The 15,699-nt window shown below is 42.4% G+C and overlaps 1 protein-coding gene across 2 annotated transcripts in view; it reads right to left on the bottom strand.

The window, feature by feature from the left end:
- Positions 1–15,699, bottom strand: part of ASB2 (ankyrin repeat and SOCS box containing 2) — a 52,543-nt gene that overhangs the window by 25,232 nt on the left and 11,612 nt on the right. Inside the window, exons 2-3 of one of the 2 annotated variants that reach the window (XM_063439049.1) lie at positions 12,256–12,524; positions 6,073–6,171 (exon numbers count right to left, since the gene is read on the bottom strand). In XM_063439049.1, coding sequence (XP_063295119.1) covers positions 6,073–6,171; positions 12,256–12,509 — 353 coding nt within the window. In that variant the 5' untranslated portion in view covers positions 12,510–12,524. The remainder of the gene's footprint in view (positions 1–6,072; positions 6,172–12,255; positions 12,525–15,699) is intronic. The other variant, XM_063439050.1, reaches the window with a different exon arrangement.

Below are 15,699 nucleotides of genomic sequence, written 5' to 3'. Positions count from 1 at the left end.
TGTGAGTGTCTGTCTGTGTGTGTGAGTGTCTGTGTGTGTGTGTGTGTGTGTGTCTGTGAGTGTGTGTGTCTCTGTGTGAGTGAGTGTGTGAGTGAGTGTCTGTGTGTCTGAGTCATTGGCGGATCCAGGGGGGGGGGCAACGGGGCAATTGCCCCCCCCGAGATTCTCCCCTGCCGGCTAGTGCAGGGCTGACATTGCCCAAGTGCCAGCCCTGCATTGTGCCTGCAGACCGGGAGGGAGATCAGTGATCTCCCTCCCCGGTCCGCAGGCACATTACTGACAGCCGACCGGCAGGGGAGGGAGAGAGGACCCGGGAGCTGTTACCAGCAGCTCCTCCGGGTCCTCCTCTCGCGAGATTTGGAGCGTTGCCGCGGTTACCACGGCAACGCTGCAAATCTCGCGAGAGTGAACTCTAGCCCTGGAGCGCGGGCTAGAGAGTTCACTGGAACCACTGGACCACCAGGGATTCCCCACTGGGACCACCAGGGATCCAGAAATGTCCCCCCTCCTCCTCAATAAAGGTAAGAAGGGAGGGGGGACATAATATATTTTATTAAATACATTTTTTTTTTTTTTTATTAAAAAGCCTCCCTTCCCTCCTCCCCTCCCCCATACACACTGCCCCCATACACACTGCCCAACATACACTGCCCCCATACACACACTGACCCCATACACACTGCCCCACATACACTGCCCCCATACACACACTGACCCCATACACACACTGACCCCATGCACACACTGACCCCATACACACACTACACACACTGACCCCATACACACACTGACCCCATACACACACTGACCCCATACACACACTGACCCCATACACACACTGACCCCATACACACACTACACACACTGTCCCCATACACACACTACACACACTGTCCCCATACACACACTGTCCCCATATACACACTGTCCCCATATACACACTGTCCCCATATAAACACTGACCCCATACACACACTACACACACTGACCCCATACACACACTGACCCCATACACACACTACACACACTGACCCCATACACACACTGACCCCATACACACACCATACACACACTACACACACTGTCCCCATACACACACTGTCCCCATACACACACTGTCCCCATATACACACTGTCCCCATATACACACTGTCCCCATACACACACTGTCCCCATATAAACACTGACCCCATACACACACTACACACACTGACCCCATACACACACTGACCCCATACACACACTACACACACTGACCCCATACACACACTGACCCCATACACACACCATACACACACTACACACACTGACCCCATACACACACTGACCCCATACACACACTGACCCCATACACACACTACACACACTGACCCCATACACACACTGACCCCATACACACACTGACCCCATACACACACTGACCCCATACACACACTACACACACTGACCCCACACACACTGCCCCCATACATACACACACTGCCCCCATACACACAAACACTGCCCCCATACACACAAACACTGCCCCCATACACACAAACACTGCCCCCATACACACAAACACTGCCCCCATACACACAAACACTGCCCCCATACACACACTGCCCCCATATACACACTGTCCCCATATACACACTGTCCCCATACACACACTGTCCCCATATACACACTGTCCCCATACACACACTGCCCCACACACACACTGCCCCACAAACACTGCCCCATACACACACTTCCCCCTTACACACACTGACCCCATACACACACTGACCCACAAACACTGCCCCACATACAAACACTACACACACTGACCCCATACACACACTGCCCCCACAAACACTGCCTCCATACACACACTGCCCCACAAACACTGTCCCCATACAACACTGTCCCACAAACACTGTCCCCATACACACTGCCCCACAAACACTGCCCCATACACATACTGCCCCGCACACACTGCACACCTATACACACACAGTGCCCTACACACCCTGCTGCCCCCCCATACACACATTGCCCCAAACACACACACACGACCCCCCCATACACACAGTGCCCCCCATACACACACTGCCCCACACAGACATACAGTGCCCCCCATACACACACTGCCCCACACAGACATACAGTGCCCCCATACACACACTGCCCCCTAACACACACACTGCCACCCTTACGCACTCACACTCACTTCACCGCTCACACACACACTGCACCTTTCACACACACTTCACCCCTAACACACACCACTTCTCCTATGCCCTATATCCCAGCAGACCCCAGGTAAGTTGTCAAACTGTTCTTAAACGGTATGACTACTTACTCCGGGGTGGGATCCTGGCACTACTGGCACCATAACTACTACACTGAGCTGTAGGGGTTATTGTGCTAGGATTATTTTTTTTAAATAATCTACAAGTGCCCCTCCCGAGATCAGGCTCTGGATCCGCCACTGGTCTGAGTGTGTATGTGTCTCTGTGTGAGTGTGTGTCTGTGAGTGTGTGTCTGTGAGTGAGTGTCTGTGTGTGAGTGTCTGTGTGTGTCAGTGTGTGTGTCAGTGTGTGTGTCAGTGTGTGTGTCAGTGTGTGAGTGAGTGTCTGTGAGTATGTGTCTGTGTGTGTGTGTGTGTGTGTGTGTGAGTGAGTGTATGTGAGTATGTGTCTGTGTGTGTGTGTGTGTGTGCGTGAGTGAGTGTATGTGTTACTGTGAGTGACTGTGTGTCTGTGAGTGACTGTGTGTGTGAGTGAGTGTCTGTGTCTCTGTGTGAGTGAGTGTCTGTGTGTCTGAGTGTGTATGTGTCTCTGTGTGAGTGAGTGTCTGTGAGTGTGAGTGTCTGTGTGTGAGTGTCTGAGTGTATGTGTTACTGTGAGTGACTGTGTGTGAGTGTATGTGTGTCTGTGAGTGTGTGCGTGAGTGAGTGTATGTGTGTCTGTGAGTGTATGTGTGTCTGTGAGTGACTGTGAGTGTGTGCGTGAGTGAGTGTATGTGTCTGTGAGTGACTGAGTGTGTGCGTGAGTGAGTGTATGTGTGTCTGTGAGTGATTGTATGAGTGTTGCATGTGAGTGTGTCAGTGTATGTGTGTGTCTGTCAGTGTGTGTTTGTGAGTGTCTGTCAAATCAGTGAGAGTATCTTTGTCATTGAGTCTGTGTGTGACTATCAGTGTGTCTGTCAATGAGTGTCAATCAGTGTGTGTGTGTCAGATCAGTGAGTCTCTGTGTTTGTCATTGAGTGTGTGTGACTGTCAGAAGAACACTAAGGGACAGGGAAGGGAGGGGACCAATAATGGACGGGGAGAGGGGCTGGTTAAGAGGCACATAGGTGAAGATGTTATTTTTGAATGGGGGGGGGCGGAAAAATACATCTTCGCCTATGTACCCAAAAATCCTTGCACCGGCCCTGGCTGGACGTCCTCACGGAGATCCCAATAGGAAAGCATTGAGTAATGCTTTCCTATAGGTGGGTTTGAATACGCGTGCGCCTCTCGCTGCACATGCGCATTCGGCTCCACTCGGGGCGCTGGATTAAGGTAAGTGGCTGAAGGGGTTTTAACTCCTTCAGCGCCAAGGTAGGGGACTTCCAAGGGAAGGTGGTTCTCCAAAAGCTTATAGTGCCAGGAAAACGGGTTTGTTTTCCTGGCACTATAGGATCCCTTTAAGTAGAGGGGTCACAAACAGTAATATTGTACCTAATTGAAATATCAGAAAAGAAAAATGAGTTGATCTGAAATAGCTGCAGTTACAATTTGGCTGTTTTACTCTGTTTGCCATTTTGATATTAAAAGGGATCTGTCACGTACCAGAAATTTTAATTGTATATTTACTTGACTCTGTATTGTGGTGTGAAAAATAGAAAACCACATATCTGTATCCTGCCAAGTGGTGCCTCTATCTTAGCTCCCTGTCAGTCATTGGTATAAGCGCTGTCCGTTGCACCTGGCAGTCAGCATAGAGAAAGCATACAGGGAAGAAGTGCAATGCAACAAGGTTCCTAATTATCTTATCCTTCATTTGCAATGTTTGCTGTGGCTTTGCCTTGTCTGAACTGGATTATAATGTACTTGAAGTGACAGTTTCCCTTTAATTTACTGCAAATCCATATTTACTGAAAAACCCTGAGAAAGACATATGTAGCCACATGAGAAAAAAAGTCAATGCATTTTGGCAAATGGACTATATTCTGAAGGAAGTCTAAGACAAATTCTCATTAAAAACAGCTCTTCAATGTACACAACACAATATATATCACACAGGAAGCTGGTTATCCCAAGACCCAGGCCTGAACCTTCAACCCCCACTATTCAATGCCAGCCAATAACATTATGCATTGATATAAACACAGTCAGTGTGGCCATCCTTTAGATCCCAGGGACGTCATTAATGTCCCCCTCCTGGTGATGGCATGGGGGGATGAGGAGAACGTGATAGATTGATGATTTTTTGCAGCAATTCATGTGGACCACTAGCTGTCCAGAGCTCACATCTTCTTTACCAAGTAATTAATGCATATTAAAATGGCAGGCTATCTACGACTAATATAGGGTTAAATGGTTCCTTACTGGTCACACGACCTGCTATTTGTGTGTTGATGTTCTGAAACAGAATCCCATAGAATGCAAGTATTCAGTGTGCTATATTTATTAGCATCCTAAATGTTTTTGAACTACATTTTTCCACGATGCTTATCTAGCCTAGGGGAAATGTAGTTCACAAAATGTGCCATGATTAACTGTCTGTATAAGTCAATAGTTCACACAGATCGCAGAAATTCAAGTATTTTTTTTTAGCACAAAATGTATTTATTTTCTATATTTAATATTTTTATTTCAGGGATTATTATCCCTCATAATGTAATAGTGAAGGGATGGTTATAATATCCAAAGCATTTTTTTTTTATATTTAACTAAACATTGAATAAGATCAGTATTTGAAAAAGGACTGGTGTTGCTGGGAGTTGATGCAATATGGATTGATATAGTACAGTGAGGAGAAGCTGCGTTCTCATGGCAACCATCAAACTGTGTGTGCGTGCTTCTACACGGAATGATTGCAACTGTAACAGGACAATGAGGAAGGATAGGCAGTGGTCAGGGAAAGTGAATGCACAGATTTTATCATACATCACAACATTTCAAAGGGACACATTTTAGGGATTCGAATGGGAGTGTGCCAGGTTGGGGCTGCTCGGAGAATTCTTAGGTAAATTACTAATAATTTATGCAACTAAAAGGCAATTTAGAACAATGCATCCTATTTACACAGACTGGTTTGGTTTCTAAACACATTTATCGTAGTTTAAAAACACATTACTGTGAGTGTTATTGCTGTGTTGCTCTGTTTTAAACTTGAACAAACCAACAAAATGGGGCTCCTACGAAAGAGAACGGTAGGATAGAAAAGAGGGGCAGGGGGGTTTGGACCCAATATAGGGAATGTCCTCCTAAATAGGGACAATTGGGAGGTATGAAGATACAAAGCTCAAACATCGCATGTATAATACCAGAAAGGAAAAAAAAACACATTACATTTATTGACACATATCTGTTAACATGTGTGATGGTAAATATTACATAAGAAATGTATTGTTACAACATGGCTTATTCACAAACAAATAATGTAATTCATTACAGTGAGTAATCATTATGTGCTAAGTGATAACATGTAAAATCCAAATGAATTAACAGGCACAAACACACACATACATGTTCTTTCACACATGTGCACACTCTTAAACATGCACGTGTACACATTCAACACAATCATGCACACAAGCGCTCACATACAGCTCACACTATTGCTTACACATTTTGCTCACACACGTGTTTACAAACACATTCACATGTACATACACACGCAATCTGACTCACATTTATGTGTATATATATATATATATATATATATAAAACATGATGTTTTATACAATAGTGTATTTAACATTTTGTATTTAAAAAAAAAACAACATTTTTTTAAACACATTTCAAAAAAATCAACAATACGTAATTTAATAGGATTTTAGGAGACATGATTTAAAACAAAGGACTGTATCCAATAGAACAGAAGGGGGGTCACTTACACAGCCTGGGGGGTGCTGAAATAGCTTCCATCATACCTCCTCCTTGTCGCCTTGTTTGACCCCGGGTTATGTGATGGCGCCGCACTAGGCTGGGCAGACCTGGATTTGTGACGACAGGCATGAAACAAAGAGAAATATTCAGAATAAGAGAAGCAGGTCATATCCACACCTTGAGAGAAGAGGAGAGCCTCACACAGCAAGCCAGAGAGAGGCACAGACAGGCAGGGAGAGCCTCCTACAATTCGAATAGAAGCAGATGGTAGAGGCTGGATTCAGCTGCTTGCAGCACTTGATTATTTTTGGCCCTGGGAGGAAACGTCAAGGGATTTGAATGACCATATAAGACAACAATGAAGTAAAACACACGCACACTATCAGAATCCATCAGTCTGAGGTCCAGCATTAACCTCCTGGAAATCTCAGATTTTGGGAGATGATTGCAGGGGTCTAATTCTTGCATGGAAGATGGGCCCCAGTCTTTCTATTAAATGCCGATGATGTAATGGGGACCAATGGCATAAACTGACTGCTCACCCTAGTACTGGAACCAACACTCAAAAAACACAAATAAAAAAAGTTCACGACAGCTACAATAAAAGCATTTTATTATATGGTGCTATTATAGCACTGTTTTTTGATGGCACTGGGTACACCAGGGCCTGGCTAAGAATGATGGGAGTTACAGCCCACAAGAGGTACCTTCTAATCACAGCCACCATTAACAATGGATAGGCCCCCCTAACTCTAAGTAATTACTAACAACAATGAAATTGGCGCCGTTAAGTACAGCGCTGTATTGACACTACGCCTTTCTGCATGCTCTTTTGACATGTGACATTTTAAACAATCTATTTTAATACATTTCTTTAATGCATTACCTTATGCATTATGCATTACTATGTGCTGCTTAGAGATAGATTTTTTTGTTGTTTGTTGTCATTTTTGTAACTCTGATATATATCAATAAATCTCTCATTCAGGCTGGTAGACAAATCTTACCGTCTTATATAGACTCTACTTAGATGACGCATTAAAGAGTAGTGGAGACAGACTGGTCGAAGCATCATTTGGGCTGACCCGCACTTCTCGTTTCTTTTAATGAGCATGTGCACGCATCTCCCAAAAAGATGTTTATCCTGAAATTATTTGTTTTGGTGGGTGATTTGCATTTTTTTCCCCAAGTAAAAAAAACAAACACATTTTCTTACAATGAAAGCATTTATTCAGCTAAATGTAGATTGTGATAACGCTTACAATTCAGTCATTGTTCTATCTAGAATTTATTTTAATGTATTCTCAGCTACATTTCTAACCATGGGGTTTATTCATTAAACGGTGACGTTTTTTCGGAGTCAATAACTCAAACTAGCAGAGACAGAAAATAAACTTTAAAATATTGTACTTATTTTCATTTTACACATTCAGGTTATTAAATATTATGTTTATCGATCCCTGTATTAAACAAATACGGTTCTCTGAGGTGTGAAAAATAAAATGATATCTAGAAACCCACACCTCTTCATCCTAACCAGGCACCTCCATCTTGGCTCCCTGTCAATCATTGTCCATTGCAAGCGGCGGTCAGTATTGAGAAATTAAACAATGTCTATTTCTCCTCCTCGTTTGCAATGTTTGCCCTGTTTCTGACTTGTCTGAACTGGATTATGATGTAATTTGCTAAATCTTTAGTATAAATGTTTGAAGAAAAGAGAGCATTTCATGGGATGAAAAGGTTTAAAACATATAGGTGATTTTCAAAGATTTATCCAGTGATGTACTTTCCACAAAAATGTCAGTTCACCTTTAAAGAAACACTACGAACACATAGCCCTTATACTGTGTTGTAGTGGCTATGGTGTCGGGAGTGCCCTGGCATCCTCCATTGAAAGTAGTAAAACAACTGCTCTTCACCTTCACTATTGCCAATCTTCTTGGTCTGAGTTACAGAAACACTATAATGTCAAAAATACAAACATTTATTCCTGACACTAGAGTTTGGAAATCACTATGTTCCCAGCCCAACTCTCTACCTTAACCCCTTAAGGACACATGACATGTGTGACATGTCATGATTCCCTTTTATTCCAGAAGTTTGGTCCTTAAGGGGTTAAAGGAGTGATTTTACTCCTTTTTTCAGCACGGCACTGGTCTCGCCACAGCTGGCACTGCCTCTGTGTCTAAAATCATCAAATTTAATTATCTCGATCAATCCAGGGCTTTCTCATAGGAAAGCATTGGGGGGCTATTGTGCATGTGTAATATCATGCAATATTCTACAGCATGCATTGCAGAACACTGCGCGGTAAAAATCAGCATCTGCTCATAGAGATACTATGCAAAACATTAATAATCCCACCTAATCTCAATTTCAAAAATTGCCACTGAACTCGTAGAGTAAGCCTGCAAAATATTTACTAGATATGTTTCACAGTTCAGATTCCAAGTCACATATTGCTTCCCATTATACTCTATGGGCATTCCATTGTATCATTTAACTGTCATTCCATAGACAAGAGCTATAATCCCAGTTACTTTTAATTTTATAATCTACTGCTGTACTTGGGGAACACCTGTGGTAAAGCATAATGTGCTATGTAACACAGATTTGCCGGCAAACAAGTTTATATTTTACTTCCCATTATAGTCTATGGGCATTCTCTTTAGTCATTCACCCCTGTCATTCCATAGAAAAGATTAATAATCCCACCTAATCTCAATTTCAAAAATTTACACTGAACCTGGAGAGTATTGTAGCAAAAGATTTATTTGATATGTCTAATAGTTTTGTCTCTCATTGAAATATTTTGTTTCCATTATTCTCTATGGGCATTCCTTTTTCTTCCATTATTCTCTATGGGCATTCCACTGCCTTGTTAAAGTCTATGGGCATTCCAATCTGTCATTCCTTTTAGTATGTCCCCTGTAATGTAAACACTGCATTTTCTCTGAAAGACAGTGTTTACTGCAAAAAGCCTGAAGGGAATGATTCACCAGAACAAATACAATAAGCTGTAGTTGTTCTGGTAACTATAGTGTCCTTTTAAACTGTCCTTTTCATAAATAGGGAAAATAGCATTGAGATGAGAACTGAACCATGTTACATTGAATACATAAGGATGGATATTGATACTTTGGATAGAGTTTAGAGAAGGGCTACTAAACTGGTTAATGGATTGCAGGATAAAACTTACCAGGAAAGGTTAAAGGATCTTAACATGTATAACTTGGAGGAAAGACGAGACAGGGGGGATATGATAGAAAAATGTAAATACATAAAAGTAATAAACACAATAAAGGAGGAAACTATATTAAAAAAAAGAAAAACGACCACAACAAGAGGACAAAGTCTTAAATTAGAGGGACAAAGGTTTACAAATATCAGAAAGTATTACTTTACTGAGAGGGTAGTGGACGCATGGAATAGCCTTCCAGCTGAAGTGGTAGAGGTTAAGACAGTAAAGGAGTTTAAGCATGCGTGGGATAGGCATAATATGAGATAAGGCCAAGGACTAATGAAAGTATTAAGAAACTTGGGCAGACTAGATGGGCCAAATGGTTATTATCTGCCGTCACATTCTAGGCACTCTAAGCACCCAGACCACTTCATCTCATTGAAGTAGTCTGGGTTTAGTGTCCCTATACTCTTAACCCCGCAACGTAAAACATTGCAGTTTTAAGATAACCTGTAGTGACTGTCTCCCAGACAACCACTAGAGGGTCTTCCTGGCCTCTCACGGAGTTTGTCTTCTCACGTCTTCTTGCATCGGATAAGGACATCCAGCATCTTCAAAATTGAAGATTTAATGCTTTTCTATGGGGAATGTCTAATACATGCGCGGTGCTAGCCGCTCATGCACACTTGGTTTCCCTGTCAGCGTGAGATTGTCGGCGGAGGAGTGTTTCTTCGGCGCTGGAAACAGGTAAGTGAAAGGGGGGAGGGGGGGGCGCAAGAGTCAGAGGGACACTATATTGTTAAGAATACAGTTTTGTATTCCTAACGCTATACTGTTTCTTTAAATTCCGTTGTTTATACAGCCCTAGTCACACCTTCCCGCATGTGACTTGCACGGCTTTCCTAAACACTTCCTAAAACACAAACTAGATATTATAGGTTCCTGTATTGCACAGTCTTCTTGTCCTAGAATTTCTTATCTCCTACTCTTTTGATAGCCTCCTAGACCAGGGGTTCTCAAACTCCGGCCCCCCAGATGTTGCTGAACTACAACTCCCATGATTCTTTGAATTACATAGATAGCCAGAGAATCATGGGAGTTGTAGTTCAGAAACATCTGGGGGGGCCGGAGTTTGAAGACCCCTGTCCTAGACCATGCAGAAACCTCCTGTCTGTGATTAAAGTTTAATTTACAGACCAGAATATAAAACTTCTAAAGCAAGTTAAAGGGGTACTGTAGTGCCAGGAATACAAAGCTATATTCCTGGAACTACCCATCCCTCTGCCTCACCCACACCCTTTCCTACCCAGTAAATAAAGGGTTATTTACTTACCTTATCCCAGCGCTGATGTTCCTTTGGAGCTGGGTCAAAGCTCCGCCATCTCCTCTGTCCTGCAACAAGCGGGGTCTAATGCGCATGCGCGGCAAATGCTGCACACGCATTAGACCTCCCAATAGGAAAGGGAACTGCAATGTTTAACATTACAGCAAAAAGTGCAAAAGAGATAGCTTTTAACCCCTTAAGGACCAAACTTCTGGAATAAAAGGGAATCATGACATGTCAGACACGTCATGTGTCCTTAAAGGGACACTGTAGGCACCCAGACCACTTCTGCCCATTTGAGTGGTCTGGGTGCCAACTCGCACTACCCTTAACCCTGCAAGTGTAATTATTGCAGTTTTTCATAAACTGCAATAATTACATTGCAGGGTTAACTCCACCTCTAGTGGCTGTCTATTAGACAGCCACTAGAGGTCACTTCCTTGTTTCTAGCACAGGTTTCCTGTGCTAGAGCGTCGCTGGACGTCCTCACGCTGTGTGAGGACCTCCAGCATCGCTCTATTCCCCATAGGAAAGCATTGAAATGATTTTTCAATGCTTTCCTATGGGGAGACGTAATGCGCATGCGCGGTATTTTCGCGCATGCGCATTAGGTCTCCTCGGCCGGTGAGCGAGATTAGTCTCGCCCACCGGCCGACGTAATCACCAGGAGGAGCGTCGCGGAGGCGGAGACAGCGGCGAGGGACATCGCCACTGTCCCAGGTAAGTCACTGAAGGGGTTTTCACCCCTTCAGTAACCGGGGATTGGGGGGTGGGAGGGAGAGGGACCCTCCAGTGCCAGAAAAACAGATCGTTTTTCTGGCACTGGAGTTTCCCTTTAAGGGGTTAATACCTGATTGAAAATAAAACTGTTTTGTTCATGCAGGTTACGTGAGTCACAGTGAGGGGAGGTGTGTCTAGAGCTGGATAAACAGAAACAAAAGTGATTTATCTCCTAAATGGCAGAAAATTGAGCAATGAGACTGCACGGGCATTATCTATAAAGCTGCTTCATTAAGGTAAAGTTATTTTGATGCCGATAGTGTCCCTTTAAGGGCTTTTGCCATGTATACTTTAAGTGTCACAGATTCTTTTTCGGCTTCCCTCCTTTTACCCTTGGCTCGGGGCTCGTAGAATTTTTCACAAAATATATTTTAAAATGTAAACAAAAAAAAAACAATCTTTTGATACTTAAATAGACAATAACAGGATTATTTACCAAAGTACAAAAGTACAAATTGTCAAGACTAGACACTGAATTAAAAATGCTAGGCAAAACTAGCTGATCTGAAAGCATTGCTTACTTGGAGAGTTTGGCCTTCCTTTTATATTCACAACAACTTCTGTGCATGCCAATACAAACCACAGAATCTGAATCTGTGTTTGCTGGAAGAAAATGCACTGAGTATATAGGAAATATTAATTTATATACAACATGATTTCTTGACTACACGTTCCTTAACATGCTCATTGCTGTTTCTTTACAACAGGAAGGGAGAGCACAGATTGGCTGAAATGCTTAGCCACTTCCTTTTTGCTTCCAAATAAGATACAGCGAGGAATTCATTTAAAACCCATTTATTTTATTATAAATCTTTTAATATATGTCTGATTGTGTATATCTGTATAATGTATTAAAAAGGGAGAGGGGTGTTTAACAATTCCAACTTCTTGTACAGGGTTTCTCACCTGTTATGCTGGGGAAGCTGTGTTTGTCGTGGAGTCTGCCGGTTGGCCAAGCTGGCAGCTGTTGCCCTCTCGTTTAGATTGTCAGATTGTTTTTGATTGCTGCAGGCAGTTGTTTGCCCAGAGTTACCTTCCAGCAAACTTTGCTCAATAGCCATTTGTATCAACTCATCTTCGCTCAAACTGCTGTACAGACTGTACTCCTCAGATCCTAGCACCTGCCTGCTCGGCCCTGATGTAGACACTTGTGTCGCCATCTCTGAAGCTTGTCACTGCAAAACCATAAGTAACAAACAAAGTAATTAATTATCTGAAAATGAAAAAAAAAGTTACAATTATCATGTTCTAAAACTAAATCTTAAAGTAAAATGCATATAAAACAATATTTTATATAATCAATTTAAGATTAAAGCTTGACTGAGCTTCTTGGGAAACGTAGCTTTTAAACAAGTGGGTTGCTGAGGTTATTCGTCACTTCCATAGTGGTCACTCAACACCGATCTAAGATCCTGGTGTTCTTATGTCTCCCAACCATCCAATTTAGGATGGACAGTCCCAATTTCGGGACTTTTTCCCTGGTATCCCACGTTTTTTTTTCTTTTTACCTAATGTCCCAATCAGTGAGCTGGCCTGTGGGATTGACACCAGGTTGACCTGTCAATTCTTTGGGTAGACCCGCTCCTTTTGGGACACGCCAGTGACGTGATTTGCGTCACCTGTCCACCACCCCCTTCTACATCTGTCCATTGGCACCCTGCTTGCAGTAACAAGGAAGTTGACAGATTTGTGTCTGTGATTTCTTTAACCCCTTAAGGACCAAACTTCTGGAATAAAAGGGAATCATGACATGTCAGACATGTCATGTGTCCTTAAGGGGTTAAGGAGTTCCAATTAACCCCTCAGAGATCAATGATATTTTAAGTAGTCATCACAAACTGGTTGATAAACACCCAATCCAGTATGGAAGTTCTGGTTACATAGCATTAGCATCTGTGTGCATACATGCTTCCTTCAATTGCTGGACATTCCATTTTCTTACAGGATCTACGAAGGCTGGCTTCTTATGATTGACATTTTTCCCTGATTAGTCATTTAAGTGTTCTGTTCTACAAAGTTGTCATAAATACTAAAAGTTGGGCAGTCACCATGAAAACAATAGGAACCAGCAGGCACATTCCATTGGTGACTCTGTCCATTTTACATTTTTGCACCACTTTTTCTTCCAGACAGCCACTAGAGGCTCTTTTTCTGCACTGACAGAGGAGTCAACACAATAGCCCATAGGAAAGCATCAAGTCCCCAATGCTCCAGATCGTTAAATTGGACCATTGCGGGGGAGGCCAAGAGGTGAGCAGTGCTGAGGGAGCAGCCGTGCTGGAGAAAGGTAAGTAAATAATTGATTTTATTAATTTTTATGGCAAAGGGGTGGGAGCTTAAAACAACCAGGAACGGGGGCACTAAAGCATTAGGAACACGTTTGTAGTCCTAATGATATAGTGTTCCTTTAAAGAACTAGTTACTATTGTTGCCAGCGTAAATGGCAAAGCACCTTAATGCAAGAGACCCAAGTATAATGTGCCTCAGGATGAGGATGGCAGCTCAAAATACTTTAACATGGGACAGGCATGTTCCTATTTTAATCCATGCATGCATGCACAGGGTTATTAAAAGGGGAACCATCACTTATCTGGAATTTACACTTTTTAATTAAATATTATTAACTTGTGTTAACCTTTCTTCATGAAATGCTCCGTTCTCTTTATGAATTAGATTTAACCCCTTAAGGACACATGACATGTGTGACATGTCATGATTCCCTTTTATTCCAGAAGTTTGGTCCTTAAGGGGTTAAAGATTTCGAAAATTAAATCATAATCCAGTTAAACAAGACCAGAGCAAACATTGCAAATGGAGAAGAGATATAGAAACCCTTTCCTAATTCCTTCTCATCTCTGTATGCCGTCTATATTGGCTGCCAGGTGCACAGGACACAGTTTATAACAATGATTGTCAGGGAGCTGCAATGGAGGGGCCCAGTTGCAGAAGAAAGAATCTGGGTTTCTGCATTTAAAAGGACACTATAGTCACCAAAACAACTACAGCTTATTATATTTCTGGTGAGTAGAATCATCCCTTTAGGCTTTTTCAGTAAACACTGTGTTTTCAGAGCAAATGCAGTGTTTACATTACAGCCTAGGGATACCTCCACTAGCCACTGCTCAGATGGCTACTAGAGGTGCTTCCTGGCGGACATTCAGTGTCTCCACCCTCTGCATGCAGACATTGATTCAATGCATCTCTATTAGGAGATGCTGATTGGCCAGGGCTGTATTTGGCTTGTGCTGGCTCTGCCCCTGCTCTGCCTCCTTGACAATCTCAGCCAATCCTATGGATAAGCATTGTGATTGGCTGAGATCACCACTTCTGATGATTATTTGACTGCAAATTCCTGTCCTATTGTGTTTTACACCCCACCTCCTATAGAATGTAAGCTCGTTTGAGCAGGGTCCTCTCCAACTTATCGTTCCTGTAAGTTCTTTGTAATTGTTCCTGTTTATAGTTAAATCCCCCTCTCATAATATTGTAAAGCACTACGGAATCTGTTGGCGCTATATAAATGGCAATAATAATAATAATGTCCGCCAAGGAGGCAAATCAGGGGCAGAGACAGCACCAGCAGACTGGAATAAAGGCAAGATTTTACAATATTTAGGGGGATAAGAGGAGGGCAGGGGGCTAAATAGTGTTTTTAACACTATAGGGTCAAGAATACATGTTTGTATCCTGACTCTATAGTGTTCCTTTAATTTTAAATACATATTTGCTAAATCTAGGGCAAAAGTAAAGTGAATATGAAATATCCTGGCATGACTATTTCCAATTTATAAAGAAAAAATTGTCAGGAATTCAAAGTTAGTTTACAATTTTATGATAACATCGTCAAAGTGATATCAAAACTGACTGAAAAATATTTTAAAATCTCCTATTTTGGCCTAAAGTATGCAATGATTGTATAATTATTTAAGTTACAGATGATTGATGTCTCCTCAAAGTGTGGGTTTGTCGTTGGTGTACTTTGAACTTCACACAAATAAGCATTCCTAACACTATAGTGTTGTAGTAACTATTTACATTTCCCAAATGAAAGAAATAAAGACAATTACTTACCTTTTAGTCCTTGCTGTGCTGGTCTCACTGAGGCTGCTCCTTCCCTTCTTTCATATAGAAGCATTGGAAGGCTTGCACCCATGAGCATCTCCTCATAGAGATGCATCTGGGGAGAGTTAATTGTCTGTACACATCATGGAGATGCTGAACATCGGACCTGCAATCTTTACAGGACCAAACCCAGGTAGTCCCTTTAGTGACTGTTTGAGTGACAGTGACAGATGGCCTTAGGAACCATTGTAAATACTGCCTTTTCTCAGGAATTTTTTTGTTTTACAA

This window comes from Pelobates fuscus, chromosome 13, assembly GCF_036172605.1.
Source record: "Pelobates fuscus isolate aPelFus1 chromosome 13, aPelFus1.pri, whole genome shotgun sequence".
NCBI classification, from domain to species: Eukaryota; Metazoa; Chordata; class Amphibia; order Anura; family Pelobatidae; genus Pelobates; species Pelobates fuscus.
Note: the sequence above shows the minus strand (reverse complement) of the source record. Positions and strands in the feature narration are given on the sequence as shown.